Source organism: Monopterus albus, unplaced genomic scaffold, assembly GCF_001952655.1.
Source record: "Monopterus albus unplaced genomic scaffold, M_albus_1.0 scaffold414.1, whole genome shotgun sequence".
Lineage (NCBI taxonomy): Eukaryota > Metazoa > Chordata > Actinopteri > Synbranchiformes > Synbranchidae > Monopterus > Monopterus albus.
The window spans coordinates 121,973-143,054 of record NW_018128294.1 but is presented as its reverse complement, the minus strand read 5'-3'; the positions used below and the strand labels follow the sequence as shown (position 1 = coordinate 143,054).

The window sequence follows — 21,082 nt, the reverse complement described above, 5'->3', positions numbered from 1 at the left end:
TGGCCAGTGACAGGTCTGGTCTCCTTACAGGAACAGTAAGAACACCTCCCACTGAACCAGCAAGTGCAACAGCGAGTGGGTCCATCAGAAGGACCACACTGTGGAGGAGAGAGTGGATGCCCATCTCCTGACTGCATCTCTGGAGCACAAACACACACACACACACACACAGCGACTCTAGCAATGAGCTATCCCAAGCTGTCCCATCAACAGGTCGCCCAGACAAGCCTGATGTAATAGTGAGAGGTCAAAGAGTCGGTACACAACAGACATCCAATAACAGTTCAATGTTAAAGGTGATTTAAAACTGGCTGCCTGTGTCCTGCTCCTCGCCAGGAAACAGGCCTTGCTTTTCCATTCTGTCTGAAACTTGCAAAGGAAAGCCAGGCCTGAACACAGCAACAAACAATATAGTAGTGTTAGTTGAGAGTGTAATTAGCCTCCCCAAAAGAAAAAAAAAACTCACCGGAGCCCCATCAATGAAAGAAATACTTCAAGTCAGGTTACATGTCAAGTGTATAGATAATTTTCTCTAACACTGTTCAACAATGTGCATCAGGGCAAAGCAGAGACATGCTGGATTATGTGGGTTTAAGCACCGACATTCATCCGTGCTAACAGACCACTGCCTAAACACAAACTTCAACAAAAGGAGGAGTCTGGCAGACAAGTGGATTCTGGGAAATGCACTGCTTATTTAAATAGCAACTGGACTGTACAGAGTTCATTCTTGTCATTGGAATTAGTTGAGAAAACTGTCGCCACCGCCTGTTTAGTAGCTGTTGTGGAGCTTGTGATCATGGCACGATCATCATCAGCTGACAGATTTCAGCCAGTTGTCATGGAATTCTAAACTTTTTTGGAGCACGTTAAAACTTTTTTCCCTGCCTTTTTCTTCATATGATGTGACTGAAAGCTTAAGATGTTACCACAAACAGTTTTCCACCTGTGTAACTGCTGTTTTCAAGGGTGTAAGTCCTTACAGAAACAAGTTCAATATCTACAATCCCATGACAAATATATAAGCTTGTTCTGCTGAGGAAAAACGTGATATGATTCAAAACTCCGGAGCAGCTTCTTAGTAAGAATGTTACCTCAAGGGCAAAGAGGATTTTTCTTTTCAAAACCTCTGTCAAGTTTTTGGATTGTGGAACTAAGCACATCTCTTGTTCTATAAATACTGAGCATGAATGCTTAGCACTGCGGTACAGGCGTGACACACACACGGAGGACATGGAGGCAGCAATAATCAATTTAACTCCTTGTCAAATAAAGTAATAGAGCTCCTAACATATACACATAAGCAGACACGTACGTTTAATAAAAACAGATGCATTCACACACTTGTACATCTAGCAGTAGAGCTACTTTCTTCTGTTTCTTTGAACATCACTGTCCTTCACTGTGATCCAAAGCAAAGTGCACAATGGCAACAAAATACACAGTCTTCAGTCAGAGACACAGTCGGCTCAGAGAGGGACAAACTTTAAGCCTTTAGACTCAAATGCAGCTTTTCTAGTGTTGGTGCAGCTTAGATGAGAAGTTCCTGTAGTGAATGCACTTTAGTGGCTGCTCTACAACAGGACCTTGTCCCAAACAGGGGAAAGACAAGGGCTCTACTGTCCAACTACCCAATTAGACCAAATTTTCTATTGTTGCATTTGGTCTACGTCCTCCAAGGAGTCAAAAACACTGGACTGGATATTCAGAAATAGGAAACTGGATTTTTTGTCATTTTCTTTAAACAGACCAGTGATTTATTTGACATCCCTGAGAGGCAGTGAACCAAGCAACAGCCTACAGGATGGTATAGCAGCAGAGAGGAAGATGAGCTGTTTGACCCTTCTGATGGACTTGGGGAGAGGCGGGGCAGGGTGGGGGCTCTGTCTCTCAGCCTTCCATCCCAAAGTCTTCTGTGAACTTCTTCACCTTCAGCAGGTCTTCAGTGTTGACAGTAGGACGGGTGGTGGACAGAGAGCGCAGCATATCCGACTGCAAAGGAGAGGAGACGAGTCATTTTTGTTTCAGTGATTTTTTTTATTTATTAATTTGTCCATCATCCTGCCTGATTTCCATTGGCTGACCTTTGCTACTGATCATGTTATAATTAGTGCTGGTAAAGTTCATGCAATAACATGTTAGGCTAATTCCTTTTAACACCCCCAATGTTTCTGATGTGTAATTATGACCCTAGGCCTTGTGAACTGAGTTACCAGTGCAGTACGATGAGTTTCAAATGTCACCTGCTGGCCAAGCACACAGCTCACCAAAGGCAGACCACGCTGGATAGTTTGCAATGGAGACGCCTGAATAAACTTTCCACAGCGATAGCTAAGTGGGTAGCTACCGCTTGCAGACTGATTAACACTGGAGGACAAGGGTCTGCTTGAAATCATTCACATCACATCTAAAGACAGCGCATATGAATTGGGTTCGAGAGCCACCACTGTAACCAAGATACACAACTGGCATGAAGACGAGAAAGCTAAAGAGGAGGAGACATTATTAACACATACCCTGTCATTGATTTTTGATTGGTGGTTGGCACTCTACAGTGTATATCTAACACAGCACAGTATGGTGGCATACCGTTTAATTAATTCAAATGAAAATGCTTCATTCATCCCTCCAGGGGAAATCTGAAGCAAACCTTTGTAAACAGAAGTACACACATTTCAGTTTTACACATAAAAGCAATCAAAATATGAAAATATCGCAAAGAGCTGGAATATACAAGGATTTTATTTTAATCACAGTGGCCTGACATTTGCTGCAATAGCCAACATGTCATGTTCAATATTATGTTAAAGTGCAGAAGTGAGGAGTGTAGGAGCATTTGCTGGTTTATGTGCACAGGCTAGACTGGCCATTTCTGTTTATTTCTAGTCTAATGGCTTCGGGGATAAAACCAAACTTTAGAGCTGAGGTTAACACCACCCTGCCACTATTTCTTGTCCTTCTGACAAAGGGAAGTAAACCAGCAAATAAGTGATAAAAGTCTAAGTATGTGTGATAAAGGACGAATACACAGTACATTTCAATCTGTCATCAATCACAAATTCCAAGTTAAAGTCACAGTATTGGGTTAATGGACAGGGTGAAGATCCGGTCCAGTTGTCACACTAGAGGCAGTGGAAGACAAGAGGTCTGACATGAAGAGCTGCAGCACAGCAGTTCAGAAAAAGAAGTTTGTTTCTAGATGATTCATTGTATGTGTGTATCTCACCATGCAGACTATAGGTTCCAGTAGCTTATCACTAGGCACATCCATCCAGGTCATCTCTATGGCTGCAGGGTCGCCGGGTGAACAAGGCGTCAAGAGGTCATCCACCATCACCTGGTTGTTGCTTCGGGATGGACCACAAACCTGCACAGTAACAACCAGAAAACACACACACACACACACACACACACAAAACGGTAATGCAACATGTACAGAAGTCATGGAAAATGACAGCTGAGAGAGGATTTAAGGTTTCTCATGAGGTCACCTTTTTGAAGTGCGTGGCAGACTGGACCTTCCTAACCGGCTGCATGAGAGCATCCCGGACGATGATGCTGATGTCGGCTCCAGAGTAGCCGTCTGTTTTGTGGGCGAGCTGCCGCAGGTCGGCCTCGCTCAGGCTGTGTGGTGTGTTGCCTAGGTGAAGACGGAACATCTGAGCCCGAGCCGGCTCCTCCGGCAGAGGGATGTAGATACGCTTCTCAAATCTGACACACGGCAGAGGACAAGCTCCATTTAATCGCATGTTCACCGGCTGTTCAGATCACAAAGGTTTCTAACACACCGACGGGGCTTGTGAACACTGCCTGAGCTGAATGTAGGCTAAACAGGAGCATCTATCACAGGGAGTCCAGCATTTCTGTAGCCACAGACCAACGCAAAAACTCATAAAAATGCTACATAGTATTATCCTCAACCAAGTGATAGTGTGGGATCTGTGTGGGACATCCATTCACTAACTTTATCGCTGTCTTTGCATGACAGTGATATAGAACTGAAAGTCATCTCCAGTATTGCTTTCCAGTAACACATGGCCCTTCTGAGTTTGATAGTGGAACAGTGGAGGGGACAAACATGAACACTTGACATTAATACACTATTAAAGCAACACTCATTGAACCTAGAGACAGTGTTCCAGTGGCCATGGATCACCATTAACAGCTCCAGTGAAACGTCTCCTCTGACTGACCAAGATGGAAAAAACTTGGGCTATGCTAATGATACCCAAAAACCTCTGTAAAACAAACCAAGGGTGAGATGAATATATGCAAGCATGAGGTAGGATAGTGATCTGACCTTCTGCGGATGGCAGCGTCTAGCACCCAGGGGATGTTGGTGGCTCCCAGTACCAAGATACCATCGTTGTTGTTTCCCACACCTACAAAACCAGAGAGCTTCAGCCAACATCATCTCTCACTGGATTTTGTACATTTCACAGCCATTTGTCACTAAAAGTGATACTGTTCCATTGTATAGACTGTGCTGCTGTACTGAGCAGCTTCCAGGTGTGAATGTGATCAGGACGTTCCTGGAAAAAAGAGGCTGACTCTCAGTGAAACTACTCTGATTGAATAAAGTTAAAAACAGTATACATCATTTGATACATCATCTTTGTCATTATACATTCTCACTGTGTCAGTCTAATTGTGGCTCACCCTGCATCTGGACCAGGAACTCTGTTTTGATACGGCGGGCAGCCTCGCTCTCATTCTCATTCCTGGAGCCGCACAGCGAGTCCACCTCATCAATGAAGATGATTGATGGTTTGTGCTGGCGAGCCAGGTCAAACAGGTTCTTCACCAGCCTGGAAGACACCGGGACATTGACACAGCAATATTAAAGGAGAAGCACAATTTTCCTGAGAAAGACTGGGGGTTCGGCCAGTCTGTATCAGAAATACAGTCAGGTCCATAAATATTGGGACATCGACACAATTCTAACATTTTTGGCTCTATACTTTGAAATGAAATGAACAAGATGTGCTTTAATTGCAGACTGTCAGCTTTAATTTGAGGGTATTTACATCCAAATCAGGTGAACGGTGTAGGAATTACAACAGTTTCCATATGTGCCTCCCACTTGTTAAGGGACCAATAGTAATGGAACAATTGGCTTCTCAGCAGTTCCATGGCCAGGTGTGTGTTATTCCCTCATCCCAATTACAATGAGCAGATAAAAGGTCCAGAGTTCATTTCAAGTGTGCTATTTGCATTTGGAATCTGTTGCTGTCAACTCTCAAGATGAGATCCAAAGAGCTGTCACTATCAGTGAAGCAAGCCATCATTAGGCTGAAAAAACAAAACAAACCCATCAGAGAGATAGCAAAAACATTAGACGTGGCCAAAACAACTGTTTGGAACATTCTTAAAAAGAAGGAACGCACCGGTGAGCTCAGCAACACCAAAAGACCCGGAAGACCACGGAAAACAACTGTGGTGGATGACCGAAGAATTCTTTCCCTGGTGAAGAAAACACCCTTCACAACAGTTGGCCAGATCAAGAACACTCTCCAGGAGGTAGGTGTATGTGTGTCAAAGTCAACAATCAAGAGAAGACTTCACCAGAGTGAATACAGAGGGTTCACCACAAGATGTAAACCATTGGTGAGCCCCAAAAACAGGAAGGCCAGATTAGAGTTTGCCAAACGACATCTAAAAAAGCCTTCACAGTTCTGGAACAACATCCTATGGACAGATGAGACCAAGATCAACTTGTACCAGAGTGATGGGAAGAGAAGAGTATGGAGAAGGAAAGGAACTGCTCATGATCCTAAGCATACCACGTCATCAGTGAAGCATGGTGGTGGTAGTGTCATGGCGTGGGCATGTATGGCTGCCAATGGAACTGGTTCTCTTGTATTTATTGATGATGTGACTGCTGACAAAAGCAGCAGGATGAATTCTGAAGTGTTTCGGGCAATATTATCTGCTCATATTCAGCCAAATGCTTCAGAACTCATTGGACGGCGCTTCACAGTGCAGATGGACAATGACCCAAAGCATACTGCAAAAGTAACCAAAGAGTTTTTTAAGGGAAAGAAGTGGAATGTTATGCAATGGCCAAGTCAATCATCTGACCTGAATCCGATTGAGCATGCATTTCACTTGCTGAAGACAAAACTGAAGGGAAAATGCCCCAAGAACAAGCAGGAACTGAAGACAGTTGCAGTAGAGGCCTGGCAGAGCATCACCAGGGATGAAACCCAGCGTCTGGTGATGTCTATGCGTTCCAGACTTCAGGCTGTAATTGACTGCAAAGGATTTGCAACCAAGTATTAAAAAGTGAAAGTTTGATTTATGATTATTATTCTGTCCCATTACTTTTGGTCCCTTAACAAGTGGGAGGCACATATGCAAACTGTTGTAATTCCTACACCGTTCACCTGATTTGGATGTAAATACCCTCAAATTAAAGCTGACAGTCTGCAGTTAAAGCACATCTTGTTCGTTTCATTTCAAATCCATTGTGGTGGTGTATAGAGCCAAAAATGTTAGAATTGTGTCGATGTCCCAATATTTATGGACCTGACTGTAGGTTCAATGGAGGGTGTCGATATCATATAGTGCATCATTAAACTCAGTTTGATCAGCTTAAAAATTCAAAAGGGGTGAAGAGTCAGATTTCCACTAAGTAGGCTGAAAATCTGTACTACAATGAACATGGGAAACAGAATCATTCTGCTTTATTCCTTTACCATAATATATTTCTGAATAGATCATGTCCTGACATTCCTTCTTTATAATAGAGTCGTTTGCGACAGCCAACTCTGAAGACAGAACATACTTCTCACTCTCTCCCAGCCACTTGGACATGAGGTCTGAAGAAGAGACAGAAAAGAAGGTGGAGTTGTTGGCCTCCGTTGCCACAGCCTTAGCCAGGTATGACTTTCCCGTCCCTGGAGGGCCGAACAGCAGGATGCCTCGCCATGGAGTCCGCTTGCCTTTGAACAGAGAAACCCAGAAGTAATGTCAGTCATACTAGGGAAGAAAACACGTGGACACATTAGTAGGGTAGTGTCCCACGGCCGGTCCTGCCAGTCCAGAGCAAATGACAACTAAGTCACTTTACATGATAACATTATGGAAAGCTTTTACAAAAGGAGTAGCAGAACAACATCCACTATACAGGTAAGGTTGGAATGACAATCCAAAAACATCTAAAGTGACATTTCAGGTATTATGTAGTGAGACTACAAACTAATTGTCACCATGGATTCATCTAGGGTTGCACAATAAATTAATATGCGAGCGTGATTTAGATCTCAGACACATGACAATGATTCTGCCATGTTTGCATTAGCACAGAGATGCCTTGCATCAAACCAAGTGCTCCTTTTCCTCGCTAAGCTGCGTTCTTGCTAAGCTGCGTTAACCAGTAACTGTTAACCAGTGGTAACCAATAACCTCAAAGTGATTTACTTCTGCCTGCTATTCTGCGCCAGGTGAACAGGGCAGGCAGCGCAACGTTTGATAAATAGTTGCAGGATGGCACAGACTATTCTTCACAATGTCAAACATGTTAGATTTGTTTATATTGGTTAACGCATCTTAGTGAGGAAAAGGGAGTGCTTGGTTTGAGACAAGCATCTCCCTGCTAATGCAAACATGGCAGAATCATTGTCACTTGAGACTGAGATCTCACGGGGATCTAAATCACCCTCACAAATAGATTTATCATATAGCCCTAGATTCATCCTTATGTTCTCAAATTAACAGTCTATAAAACAAAAGAAACTTGAAAATGGCCTTCAAATGTTGCAACCCACAATCTAGAATACAAAGAGATCACATTTACAGTGATATAAAACAAAAATATCAAAGTAACAAAAAGTTGCAAATCCTCACATTTGAGAAGCTGAATTCAGAGAATTGATGCCAAATATATTCTGTAGATTGGTCGATATCAGAAAACAACAAATAATATACATTTTTATCTTCAAGCAAAGCTAAAAATATATTTTCCTTTTCCATGTCTTTTTAACTTTCGATGTCAGTGTATGATAATTCGTGGGTATAAACATGAGGGAGAAGATCCAGCAGTACCTGTGAAGAGGTGAGGAAACTTGATGGGCAGGATGACGGCTTCCTTCAGTGCTTCCTTGGCCCCCTCCAGTCCAGCCACATCATTCCACCTGACATTGGGCTTCTCCATTACAATAGCACCTGAACGAACAGGCAAAACATGATTAAGTCCTTGACACCGTTGAAATGCATACTGTACAGCAATGGCAAACATCCAGCTGTAGGCCTGGCAATGATAAGACCACTAGTAAAAAAAGCTAACATACTGTATGTCAGTATGTCATGTATTTTCATAGATAAGGAGAGCAGTATTTTCCATAAAGTATCAAATCTCACACAAATATCCACTAGATTACAACTAATTTCATACACGCCCACTCACCCATAAGTTGCTCCTGGAGTTTCTTCTTCTCTGGGTTTTCACCTTCACTGTCACTATCACTCCTTGAATAAAAGCATGACAATACAATCAAAGCCCATTTCCGAACCTGACACTTGAACATGTTCTCTGATACAGCAGGAAAATGAAAGCATACTTGTCATTGCTCTGTGCCTCCTTGACTGGCTTCTTGCCTTGTTTGTTTTTATTCTTCAAGTAGTCCTTAAGTTTCTCTGCTCGGTCCAGGTACTGCATGCACTTTGCTCGTATGCTTTCCTTTGCCTTGTCGCTGTGGGCCTCATCTAAAGGAAAGATTTCATTTCAAGTGGCAATGAGAATAGAGCCCACCTTGTACCAACAGAAGGGTAGTTCAACTACATGTCAGGCTGCAATACTCACATTTGATGGCATGAAGAAAATATTCCACAGCATGCTGATACAGGCGCAAGGCCTCCTCATAATTCTTTGCCTTGTCTTCTTCCGTGGCTTTGGTCACAAGATCAATCGCTTTCTGAAACCGATAGAGATTAACAATGTCAGAGGACAAATGTGCGATGGCTTGGGGGTGGAGACACCGAAGTAAAGGCAGGGAATGTACAGATGTGCTAGTCATCCACATGTCAACGCTGGAGCTTCAACCAACAAAGCATCAGCAGGTTACAGAACTAACATGTCATAACGTTACGATAGTGTCTCTGGCTCTACGACAACATTCACTGGACTGTTTTATGTTTTGTGCTGCCTATGCCGTTTCTTAAGCCAATCGGTTGAATAAGACGCTTCATAACCTTAGTCTGTTTTTCCCCGTGTTTATTGTCTGCGAGCAGGAGCCATAGCCCAACTAACGCTAAGTTAGCGACTGGTACTGTTATAAGCATTGTCCAGTAAAGGTTTAACGCTAGCTAGCAATCCACGGAGCTGATTATTAATTATTCAAAATCATATATCATGTGGTTACAAAAGTACAGTAACGTTATATGTTAGCGGTGTTGTTATTTTCAAGACAACGGAACAGAAACATTTCCAGGCTCAGTTAGCGTTCACCAAACTACCTTGCTAACATTAGCTGGCTTTAGCGTCAACTGTTTTGCTAGCAAGCTAGCTTGCAGTGAAGCTGCTGTAACGGTTAAGCTAACGTTATGTCCATTGTACAGCAGATTCCAAGCTAACGTTAGCTAGCTAGCTAATAACCCACCTGTAATGTTGACGTTGTCATTTCATCTCACTCTTTTGTTATCTGCCCAGATACCTCCCCTCTGATCCTCACCGAAGGTGGAAAAGCGAAGAAATGCTAACAGTCTCTTGTGAGGTGACAGGTTGCTCTTCACATGATAAGAACAGTTGCTAATGTGCTAGCTAGCAAAGATAATGGTTCCGCCTCACCTAACAAAACCACAGCAACACTGCGTCTACCGACAAGGGAGCTAATACACAGGTAACTTCCGGTCAATTTTTCCAAAATATTACACCAAGTGTATATGTCCCAAATATGACAAGGTTACACCTATTCACCAGCCTAATCAAAAATATGTTATGGATGGGATCTTCGTTAAATGAAAATTACAACGCTTTAGTTAACAGGACATCGTAAATACTATACAACTACCCAAGTTTCATTTGAAGTGATAAGTTGACATCTTTCGGCCGTATGACAGTTGCTAATACTAGCAACTGGGGTGAGTGGCAAATGCTTCCCGGGACTGCGCCTACCGCCACCTAGTGGCCGTATTTGTTTTATACCTGAAGTACATATATAATTATGGAGGACCAAAACTGCCATAATCAAATATAAAGTTTTGGTCCTCCATACTTATACCCCACAATGAATGAATCGAAGTACAGTACTGTCTGTATTACAGGACATAACATCTAAATGTTCTAACCCTCACAACAAACCACACACGAAATTAAAACAGTTTTATTGGTAGGTATTTACATTTGAGATTATTACAATCATACCTTGTATACTGTATCTTGGAAGGAAGTTTAAAATACTTTGCATATGACTGGTTGTTGCAGCAGCACCTTATCCTCTTGTAACCTTTCAGTTTAATGATTGTGTTGGACGCAAGCTGCCACAGATATTACTTTTGGTAGAAGCATTGCTTTGTATAGACGGGATAGCCACAATTTCAGAAATAAAGAGCAAGGAGGCTTTAAAAAACATTACAAGGAAGAGAAGAGTACATTCACAGGTTTAAAGGGGTTATTTAGTGCACAGGTTAGTTATTCAAGCTCAAAGAGGCACCGCCTATAGCTTGTTGAAGGTTGACCAGCTTCAGACAATCAATTCTATGCAGCCAGTTGGAGAAGCGTGATTAACATGAAATGAAAAGCATTGTGAAATAGTAGGATGACAGAAGAGGACTTCATGTCAGGACAAATATAGCTCAAACCTCCCACATATGCATATTGTTTTAAGGGAAGCAAAGTATGCTTATCTTTTAACAGAGCCACTCAATCATAGCTTGAAAAAGAGTTATATATGTAGGTCTAGGAGCTATATGGTTAGAGGTTTGCTTTCATAAACGAGCAAAAAAAAGTTGTCCAACCATCACAAAGACATCAGATAAACAAACTGCTGCCATGACAGTGTTTGCTAACGAGTTCAATTCAGGTTTCATACAATCATACAAGTTCATTCTTGACCTTGGGAATAATATAATATAACATAATATTATTATTATATAATAATCTAATATAAATTATTAACATACACTGGTACCTCTGTCAAGTGATGGCCCACCTTAAAACAAGCCTGCTGGCCAGGGACATGATGTGGGAATGGTGACAAGAGACAAGTAATCTCAAGCAGAGGAATGAAAGGAGATGGCAGGGACATGGAGATGTAGACAATGTGGTAGTGTAGGTACTAAATGGGAGGTAATACACTGTCATGTCATATACCATCATCTGATACAGAGTTCAATGTCAGCGAGTCATGCTATCATGAGCTATACACTTAAAAAACTAATGACAAAAAAGTAATGTTTACACTATAAGAGTAATACTATTGCTTGTGTGTCAAAAGCTTAAAAATCTCTCACTGTGTGAAACTGGAAACATTACAAAGAGTCTTGACCACATGTAAAAAGGCACAGTTGGCGCTCCTGAAACAGGAAACATTACAAAGAGTCTTGACCACATGTAAAAAGGCATAGTTGGTGCTCCTGATTACAACAGTAGCTTGGGATAATGTGTGAAAAGGTGAGTCTGTCAAAAAGCAGGCACACTATCAAGCCAAGAGAAGCATGTAGTACAGACAGACACACACGGACCTCTTTTCATTCACACAATCTCTGCTCAGTAACTGCAATGTGACTAAAACAGCTTCAGCCACTTGCACAAAGACAAACAAATCCATTAAAAAGAGCCCAAAGTACATTGGAAGGCTGTCGTGGAATGACAGAGTAAAGAAAGGATGAATTACCTATCTGTGCTTGGCTGTGTGTTCATCATCTTAAACTTGTTCCTTTTAACACTTAGCCTGAAGCAAACTGGTGATGTAATCTCAAACTCATCTCAGCATCTTTTTCTTTTTACATCATATTGGATAATGACAATGATTACAATTTTATATGGAATGTTATGAGATTGTTAAGAGCTAATCTTTGTGTGTTGCAACTATTTTCCAACACCTCATGTCGCCAAACAAAGTGTCACCTACGTTCACCTGGCCTTGCAATTGCTGCAGGTGGCCGAGGAGAAACTGGAAGAGAAGGCGTTTTTTTTGAGACAATCAACAATACAACTCATTTTCACTGCAGCATCACCTCAAGCTTAACTTCAGCTGTGAAAGAAGAAAACTGGAAAAGCTAAAATAAAAACGTTAATCACATGATTGGTATTTTAGAGGCATCCTCCCATCCCCACTGTGCGTAGGCCCATCCTCTCATCCACACCGCTGTTGTTGGTTGCTTCACGTCAACAGGCCCATACGAGTGAGCTTGGCTGACAGGAAGGAGTGGAGGACAAACACCACTGGCTTTGGACCAGAGTGGAGGTCAAATACCTGGAGCATGGAGGGAGGAAAGATGTGAGAGAGGGAAGGTGGAAGGAGGAAAACAACAAAGGCAGATTGCCAGGAAAAAAGACAAATAAGGATGTAACATAAAGGTAACTTTTAGTCATAAGAATCCTTTGTAAGATATCTGACCCCCTCCCTGCTTTTGCTAAAATGAAAGATAATTGGTAGCATTTTACATATGAAATCAGTTAATTTCTGTATTCTTACATTCCTTTCATCTGTACCTAACATAAGTAGTCACTCCTCCTCACTCCATAGTTGCATTAATGCAGTTTTTGAATTAGTGAATTATACTGTAAGCAGGCAATGTCTCAGACATAGCGTGGAGAGTTCTACTTCTGTGGAACTATTACTGTAGCCAGGAACCCAAAAGAAGAAAATGGCAGCAGGTCATGTGACTCATGTAGCTTCAAACTGTTCCAAGCGGGTGATTAACGGCGGGATTTATCAGCAAATTACTACTTTTAATGATGAACAGCCTTGCAAACCAATGCGGGGTTCTGTTGTAGATAGTTCAGCTAATTAGCTAGTTATTAAAGGGAAACAATATTTGAGGGAGACAGTCAAAAAGGCTGTAGAACATGTGTATAAATGTTTTGACACCTGTAACTTAAAATGTCAAGTATAATCATCCATCCATTAATCTATACCACTTATTCCAGGACAGGGTCACGGGGGGGCTGGAGCCAATCCCAGCTGACACTGGGCGAGAGGTGGGGTACACCCTGGACCCGTCGCCAGTCTGTCACAGAGCTGACATGTGGACAAACAACCACATTCACTCCTACGGGCAGTTTAGAGTCACCAGTCAACCTAAGCTGCATGTCTGTGGACTGGAGGAGGAGGAAGCAGGAGAACCTGGAGAGAACCCACGCAGGCACAGGGAGAACATGTAGACTCCAAACAGAAAGGCCCCGGGTCGGCTGGGGCTCGAACCCAGAACCTTCTTCAAGTGAGTGATTTCAACTTCTTACTTTAGAAGATAGCAGCCAAGTCAGTGTAACTCTCTTTGTAAAATAAGAGAATTGGGATTCACCTAGGGTGTGTTTCATGTCTCTTATAGGATAGTTCCTTGGGATTTGATCCTTTCTCAACCCGGGTGTCCTTCCAGTTGACTGAGGATCAAGGACATTCCAAGTATCTTATACTGACTCTGAGGAGCGAGGAGGCTGCTGGAGAAGCTATGAGCAAGGATACATGAGACCATCCCTTGTGGAAGTTTTTTATGAACTGCCATGCCTCTTTATCATAAATTGGTTGGTGATTGGATGCTTCAGATAAAGGAGAGGAGGAAAGGATGTCTTGTCTTTAATAACATGTTTTCTCAAGTCACGATTTCCTTGTGTTTTTTTTCTTCTCGCATCTTACGTGGGTGGGACTAAGAGGTGAGAAGAAGACGCAAGTGAGGAAAACGATGACCCATATAAGAGACTGGAAAAACACCCTTGGACAAGGTCTATTCTGTCGGGTTGCATGTCCTACTCTTTGCTTCTCAATCCTCAGCTGCATTTTCTAAAACGCATTAACTATCTTTTCTTTCTAATTTTTGACCATTAAAGGTGACGTGAGAGTCAAAACAAACTCAAGCAGTATCCACTCTCTTCTCCCTCTGGTCCTCTTCTCCCCTCCTGCCCTGTTTGTAAAACTACGTCATATGTGGTCAGACAGCTGTTTCTACACATGCAGACTTTAGTGCAGGACAGCAAGAGCTCAGAACACTTTCAAGTTGCTTATTTTGTCCAGTCACCACAAAATATTCAATCTGCAATGATATCCAACCAAAAGGTCCTCAGAGCTTAGAAGCCAGTACCAAAGTTATGGATTTTGGCTTCAAAATGTTCCAATCAGTTAATACCGTGTGCTACTAACTCTCCAAAATATTAAGGGCAATGCAGTGATGGAGAATTAGTATGAGGTCAGCAAAATAAATGATTAGTTTACATCACCAAAGTACAAGGCAACAAAGAACATTGGTACTGATGTTTGACAAGTCTGTGATTCTTTAGTCTTTGCGTTTCCTTATCAAACCTCTGAGATATAACTGTAATTAGAAAACCATGTGTACCTGAATCACCGAGATAAGGCAATACTCACTCTGTAGTCAGTCACTATGACGTAGATTCTCTATCACATTTATGACAAAAGTATTAGTTCATTCATTTATAAACAGTAAGAACAAAATTGTGATTAATAATCTCATAATAAATTCATTCAAGTTTTTTTCACTAAATGATCAATAAAAACTAATCAATTTATTATTGATAATGAAAGCCAAGATGGCTGTCATAAAACGGTGAATCCATTTGACAGCTTGTAAATTGAACCCAAGCTGCCCGTGATGGCAGTGTGTACGCACGCAGCGGCCCGGGGCCCTCGGCTCCAGACAAAATTCGTTGTGTCACAATGTTACAATGACAATAAAATAAAGCTTCTTCTTCCTCTAAAATATTACAGTATGTCTTGTTTCCACAGCTACGTACCATTTCTCCCTCTGGGCCCCCAAAGTCAAGGTAAAGATTGCGTATTCCATCGTCAGCGGACATTTTGAGCTTCTCGTAGGGGTATCTGTACAGCACAGTGCCCCCAGGTGGGTCAGCCGGCTCTCTTGTCACAGTGAAGCCCTTCTCATAGTGCAGGATCAGCCGAACGTCCTGCCTGTTCAATGTGCAACCTGGAAGAAGTCCCAGCCGGCAAATTGGGCAATGGACAGGTTACCAATCCATCGCAGGGCTAACACATAGACGAACAACCACACACACGCACGCGCACTCCTATGGGCAATTTAGAGACACCAATCAACCTAACCTGCATGTATTTGGACTGTGGGAGGAAGCCGGAGTACCCGGAGAGAACCCACACAAGCACGGGGAGAACATGCAAACTCCACACAGAAAGGTCCCGGGTGGGGCCCGAACCTAGAACCTTCTCGCTGTGAGGCAACGGTGCTAACCACTGCGCCACTGTGCTGCCCCGGGCCCTATTCAAAGGTTGAAGCCACACTGCGCGTTACCAGCAATCTAAATCTGTTCTTAGGGTCTAATAGGTATGTTGTAACTTGTAAACCCTCTTATATTAACAAAATGTCATCAGTGACCATTTTTGTCCCCTACATAATAACACAAACAAACAAAGTTAAGCTACAGCATCTAAAAAAATTAAACTGGGTGGGATGTTCCTCTCTAGTGCAACCCAAAGATAAGTCTACCGCATATAACTAGAATTACCACTTTGCACCATCCAGTCAAATCCATGGATATGGGACAGAACTGAGGCCACTGACCTTTGACCTCTGATCACCAACATCTTATCAGTTTATCACTGGATCCAAGTAGACACTTGTGTCTCATTTGAATACATTCCCTCATGGTGTTCCTGAAATATCATGTTCACAAGACTGGGAGAAACACCAAGTCACAGTGACCTTTGAACTTTGACCACCGAAATCAAATCAGTTCCTGAGATATCATGTTCACAAGAATGGGCTGTATGGATTGCCAGCACCGAGGCATGAAAGTCCAGCCTGGGGCAGCTTTAACTGTACTCAGGTCATAGTGTACTCAGTGTGTGTTACTGTCCCAGCGCTGTTCCAAACTATTGTTCTGTACAGAGTGGAAACATTCACCGATGCTGGCTCCTGCTTCTGCTTTTCCTACACAGAGCTACTCTTTCTGATGCAGTTGGTATCAAGGACTTCCTGTCACCGTCGAAGTATGTCAACATTCAAATATTTTGTATATATAAATAATTAAGTCCTGTACATAGCTGAAAAAAAAAACCCTCGTGTACAATTGGTATGTCTTGTTTACCTTGATAGATCAGTGAGAATAATACTTTTTAAAATATCAGCACATACATTTTCCTCATTCTGGTACACAGTACCTCAATAACAATACCAGAATACGCTCATACAAGTAAACGTTCTCCATGTAATTTATAGAAGTACAAAAATACTATAGGCAGAAAGTACCAAAAGTAAAAGTACTCTTTATGTAGCAGTCCTGTTTTACCAGTGTCATCTTTTTTAATATTATACTGATTATTATCAAACTTCTTCAGGTGACAAAGCCACTGACAGTTGATCTGCAGACCACGCCCCACTTTCTGCCCGATGCCTTCTAATGTCTGTACAGAGGTGTTGTCGATTTATGATATGCTTAACCTGGCAGTTTTCACTGCACCTCATTGTCATGTACTTTCTCTAAGGAGTTCCACACAGAACTTTTTCATGGCTGTGGTCTTGGAGTGTTTCTGCCGTTTGGATTTGGTGCAGTAGTCAAATGATATACTGACCTCATTAACGCGTTTCCAGGTGCTGGTAAAAGCAAGGGAAAACAGCAGCTCTTTGTTTTTAAAGACAAAACCGTAGTCACATGAAATATTAGTAGTTTTTTTTTTTTTATTGACTATTTGAAAGTTTGAACATCATTGCCCGTCCCTAGAACCAATCATCATGGTAGTTACACTGCTGTATATGAAGTGAACATCCTTCCCAAAAACCCGAGGCCAGTATTCAGAGCGAACTCAGCTATGGACTTACTATAGAACAATCTCATGCAAGCGCACACACCCACACTCACCAATGGAGACTTCCTTGATGAGCTCCGCGGCAGTGTGTGCCCCCTGCACGAGGGCTCGAGTCCAGGAAGACAAATCCCAGTGGCTCTCCACTCGGAAGACGTGGGACTCGATGCCCCGGCCCGTGCCTGTCCGAGTGGCAAACACCAGGTCTGAGCCCTGGGCAGGAGATCCCTGGACACTGCCAGAATGGACCAGCCTGGAGAGATAGACGCATCCATTAAAATTCAAGCACACTTAATGTTCTTAAAGTTATCGCGCAAAGATAACGTGAACTGGCAAGACTCCTGTACGACTGGCTCAAGTTCTCTTCAGCTGTTTATTAGAACATTTCCACAGTGTAAAGCTTCAGCTGAATCATGCTGCTGTCTGTTGACTTCACCTGGTGGCCAACAGTGGGTGTGTAAGCAGAGGCACGGACCAGGCCTCTCTGCTCCATGGCACCGATTCAAACAGAAGAATGTCCTTCTCCGTCAGTGCCATAACCACCGGTTTGTACTGCGTCCGTCCACCTTCCAGTTGGACCTGAAGAAGACAGACATGTCAAAAGCAGAACTACACCCATTTCCTGTGACCACAGTCACCCTGCACGTAAGAGCCTTCCTCTAACTCTCAGAAAATATTTTATTATAATTAGGCTTATATAAGTTAGAAAACTGAGCAGATGTGTTCTCCAGTTCCACTCAGTAGTTCACTTGTGCTGATGACACATCATATCATTCATCACTTTTTAAAGCGTGTAAGAGCTTTCAAAAAGGTCTGATGGGGCATAAACAACCATAGGGAATGGGGTACAGTATTACTGTGGCATGACAGAGTACAGATATACAGTACTTATGTATAGTACCTGCTGGAAAGTTTTAGTAAAGTGAGGCTGTTTTAAAAATAATGTCATGAATCATTTCTGTGTATATACGACCTCATACAAAAGGCAGTAAACTGAGAGAGAGGAAGGTACAAACTACTACAGGGTATGGGTAAAGGTACAGTACTATAGGGTATAGACTAAAACAGGCTATGCAGTACAGTTCTAGTGATGCAGTCTGACAAACAAGCATAATGATGTACTGTGGCAGTGCAGCTGGAGAGGAGCTAAGTAGCTCGCCCTGACAGTCTGCCCTGAATTTGTAATAGCATTATAGTTTAAAAACCAGTGATATGTGTTTGTCTGAGCCAAGGCTGAGAGACTGTGTAAAGACAGTGAACAAAAATGATATTAAACCAGACAGCGTGTTTGTGAATGTAACTGTGGTGAGTGGGCTCTACAGGAAACATTGTACTGCAGTGGAAACTTCCATTTGTGTTTCCTGTTTGAGCCCAGCCACACATTCAACATGACCCCGAATGAACACTTAAAGTGAAAAGATATCATTCCTGCAAGTGAACTGAGACCAGCCCTGCTTTATCTCTCACTGGACACCTTTAGATTTAGAACTAAGGCAAGTTCAAGGAAACACTCTCCCTGTGTTGTGCAGCACTTATAACATTAGAGCAGAAATGTCGGGCTGTACAGTGTGTTTCAGGTCTGCGTATGTACAGTGACATAAGAGTAATGAAACGGGGACTGTGGTAAACTATGCTGAAAAACCCCTGAATTTCCTTTTGAGAGCAACATGTGTCAAATCTATATTAATCAGAACCGAATCCGTGTCACTGTTTTTCTCTGTTCACTCAACAAGTAATTATACAGAGACTTGTCTTATTCTTGTCTTAATCTGTTCTGGGATGTTGTATAAAATCAGTTAAAGATGAGCAACGAGCACAAAGCAAATTAAAAAGATGATCACGTCTAACACAGCATGTGGCTGAGAGTACCTGTTCGGCCAACCAGCCAATGTGTTTAAGGTGGGGGTGTGTGGAGGTCGATGACGTGGCCCCCAGGTAGGCGTTGATGTGAACCAGGGTCTGAGGCAGCAAGGCAGCAATGTTAGTGTGGACAGCGGTGAACCAGGAGTTGGCGGTGGGGCCATCTTTACAACGCAGCACCACTGTGTGCTGGCCATCTGGGGAATGGAGCTCCAGCAGTCTGAACGGGAGACCGGTCAGCGTTATCAGCAGACAGAGACTAGACAAAATCACATAAAACACCTCACGAGAAAAGACTACGGTGAGATTTTCTGGGACCCTGTGACTGCATCATGAACAAACTGTGGAATACTGTGTGATACTGACATTTTTCAATGAAAATACATTTAACCTACACATGAAATGGTATAACATATAGAACTAGTAATGCATTGCTCTGAAAATGCCTGAAATCAATAGCCAAAACGGCAGAAGGATGAGAAGAAATGGCTGAAGTTTTTTTGTTGAAATAGTTGAGAAGAATTGGCTGAAGTTCTTTTTTGAATTATCTGAAGGATGAGATGAAATATATACAAGCAGGGATGTCCTTGAAGAGAACATTTTGATACCTGAATGGCTTTTGTAGTTGAAACTATGCTGACCTTATAAAGATGTGAAAATTGTCTCATTCGTCCCCACAAAGTAGGTAAAATGAGCAGGTGTGTGTGAGTGAGTGAGTGAGTGAGTGAGAGAGAATTCCCAATTACACCCTGTGGACTACTACAGTGTGGCTATTGAAATGAAACATTGTGAGGATTGCCCTGAAAATGCCTGAAATCAATTGTTTAAAGAGCTGAAGGATGAGAAGATATGGATGGATGTGTGTGGAAGTTCTTTGTTGAAATAGTTGACAACACAAAGATGCCATAGCAATAGTGAACTACATTAAACAGCGTGACAAGAACAGCTGTTGTTTCATACAGCTGTGCAAAGACCTGGGATTAGGGCAAGATTTTCAAAATAAAGCTAATTACTTAAAAAGTATGAAGTTCAGAAAAGTTCTAAAGAGAAGCATGAATGTCCTTGAAGAGCTGAACATTTTGATAGCTGAAAGTGTGCTGAAGTAGAATTTCCCATTCATTTGAATGGGGCAAGATTTTCAAAATAAAGCTAAATATTTCAAATGTATGAAGTTTAGAAAGCATCTTAAGAGAAGCACGAATGTCCTTGAACAGCTGAACATTTTGATAGCTGAAATTATGCTGAAGTAGAATATTCCCATTCATTTGAATGGAGCAAAACTTTCAAAATAAAGCTAAATATTTTAAAAGTATGAAGTTTTGAAAATGTCTAAATATCGTAAAATGGCTGTTTGCATTTATCATTACAGCAATGCCAGAAATAAAGGTTTTCGATGTTTTTCTTTTCATGGCCTCTGAACCACTATGCCTCTGCTGTGATGCTGTCGTCATACCAAACTTTGACCATGCAACTGAAAGCAGTGGTTCAGGAGCCACATGAAAAGCCAGAGCCAGAATCACCTCTAACATACTGTCACCACATCAATAGCTTTATACCATTCAGTTCAGTGGAGCCTTACTACAGCTGACCTTCAAGCAAGCCATCACATTGATCATTAATGGGGTACTAGCCTAGGTCTAACTATAATGTGAAAAGCTTTTGATGGTAGGACTCAACAATAATTTCAATAAGTAAAATTGTAATAACTCTGTTGATCCAAATTTTTTTTAGTTATGTGTGCCCCAGCCCCCCCCCGTGACCCCGCTCAGGGATTAAGCGGTAGAAAATGAATGAATGAATGAATGAATGTACAAATATCACATTAAAAAAATTCTGTTTTGAAAAGTTTATCTAAACCGGTATTTGGGACAGAATATTACATTGTGTCACTGATTTATTTTGACACACCCGCTGAAAATTCATAAAAGCGTTTGACATATTATTCATGCACTTTAGTTTTTGTATGTACAGCCATTACCTAGAACTCCTTAAGTCAAACTGAACTAAAACTGATTTCCTGCCCTCTAGCAGTGCTCAAGGTAGGCAATTAGAAACAAGAAATGGCTGAAGTTCTTTAAAGAGCTGAAGGATGAGATAAGATAAGAGGTTGTAATGCCTAAAATGGTGCAGTTCCTGGAGAGTTTTGAAGTTCTAATTGAGGTAAGTAAAAGTATTTGGTGTTTTCAGAGTCCGACTCTACACTATTCTGCTGGAGGTCGGCGACCACCGCAGGGTGCGTAGGAAAGCTGCCTCCATCCTCAAGGACCCCA

The 21,082-nt window shown here is 42.0% G+C and overlaps 2 protein-coding genes across 3 annotated transcripts in view; both read right to left on the bottom strand.

Annotated features, from left to right (window-relative positions):
- Positions 1-675: 675 nt before the first annotated feature.
- vps4a (vacuolar protein sorting 4 homolog A) lies at positions 676-9,836 on the bottom strand. Of its 2 annotated transcripts, none has more exons than XM_020586584.1 (11): positions 9,600-9,836; positions 8,804-8,915; positions 8,562-8,706; positions 8,408-8,469; positions 8,047-8,166; positions 6,788-6,944; positions 4,660-4,808; positions 4,301-4,382; positions 3,492-3,711; positions 3,227-3,367; positions 676-1,992 (listed from the first exon to the last, which is right to left on the bottom strand). In XM_020586584.1, the coding sequence occupies exons 1-11, from the start codon at positions 9,618-9,620 to the stop codon at positions 1,891-1,893; spliced, it is 1,311 nt and encodes a 436-aa protein (XP_020442240.1). In that variant the 5' UTR covers positions 9,621-9,836; the 3' UTR covers positions 676-1,890. The 2 variants fall into 2 exon arrangements, with proteins under 2 accessions (XP_020442240.1, XP_020442239.1); XM_020586583.1 differs by lacking the exon at positions 9,600-9,836 and adding an exon at positions 9,193-9,341.
- A 311-nt stretch (positions 9,837-10,147) lies between these two features.
- Positions 10,148-21,082, bottom strand: part of sntb2 (syntrophin, beta 2) — a 38,425-nt gene continuing 27,490 nt past the window's right edge. The window contains exons 3-7 of the mRNA XM_020586585.1: positions 18,822-19,035; positions 17,389-17,531; positions 17,009-17,205; positions 14,912-15,102; positions 10,148-12,416 (exon numbers count right to left, since the gene is read on the bottom strand). Of these exons, the coding sequence (XP_020442241.1) occupies positions 12,324-12,416; positions 14,912-15,102; positions 17,009-17,205; positions 17,389-17,531; positions 18,822-19,035 (838 nt within the window). The 3' untranslated portion in view covers positions 10,148-12,323. The remainder of the gene's footprint in view (positions 12,417-14,911; positions 15,103-17,008; positions 17,206-17,388; positions 17,532-18,821; positions 19,036-21,082) is intronic.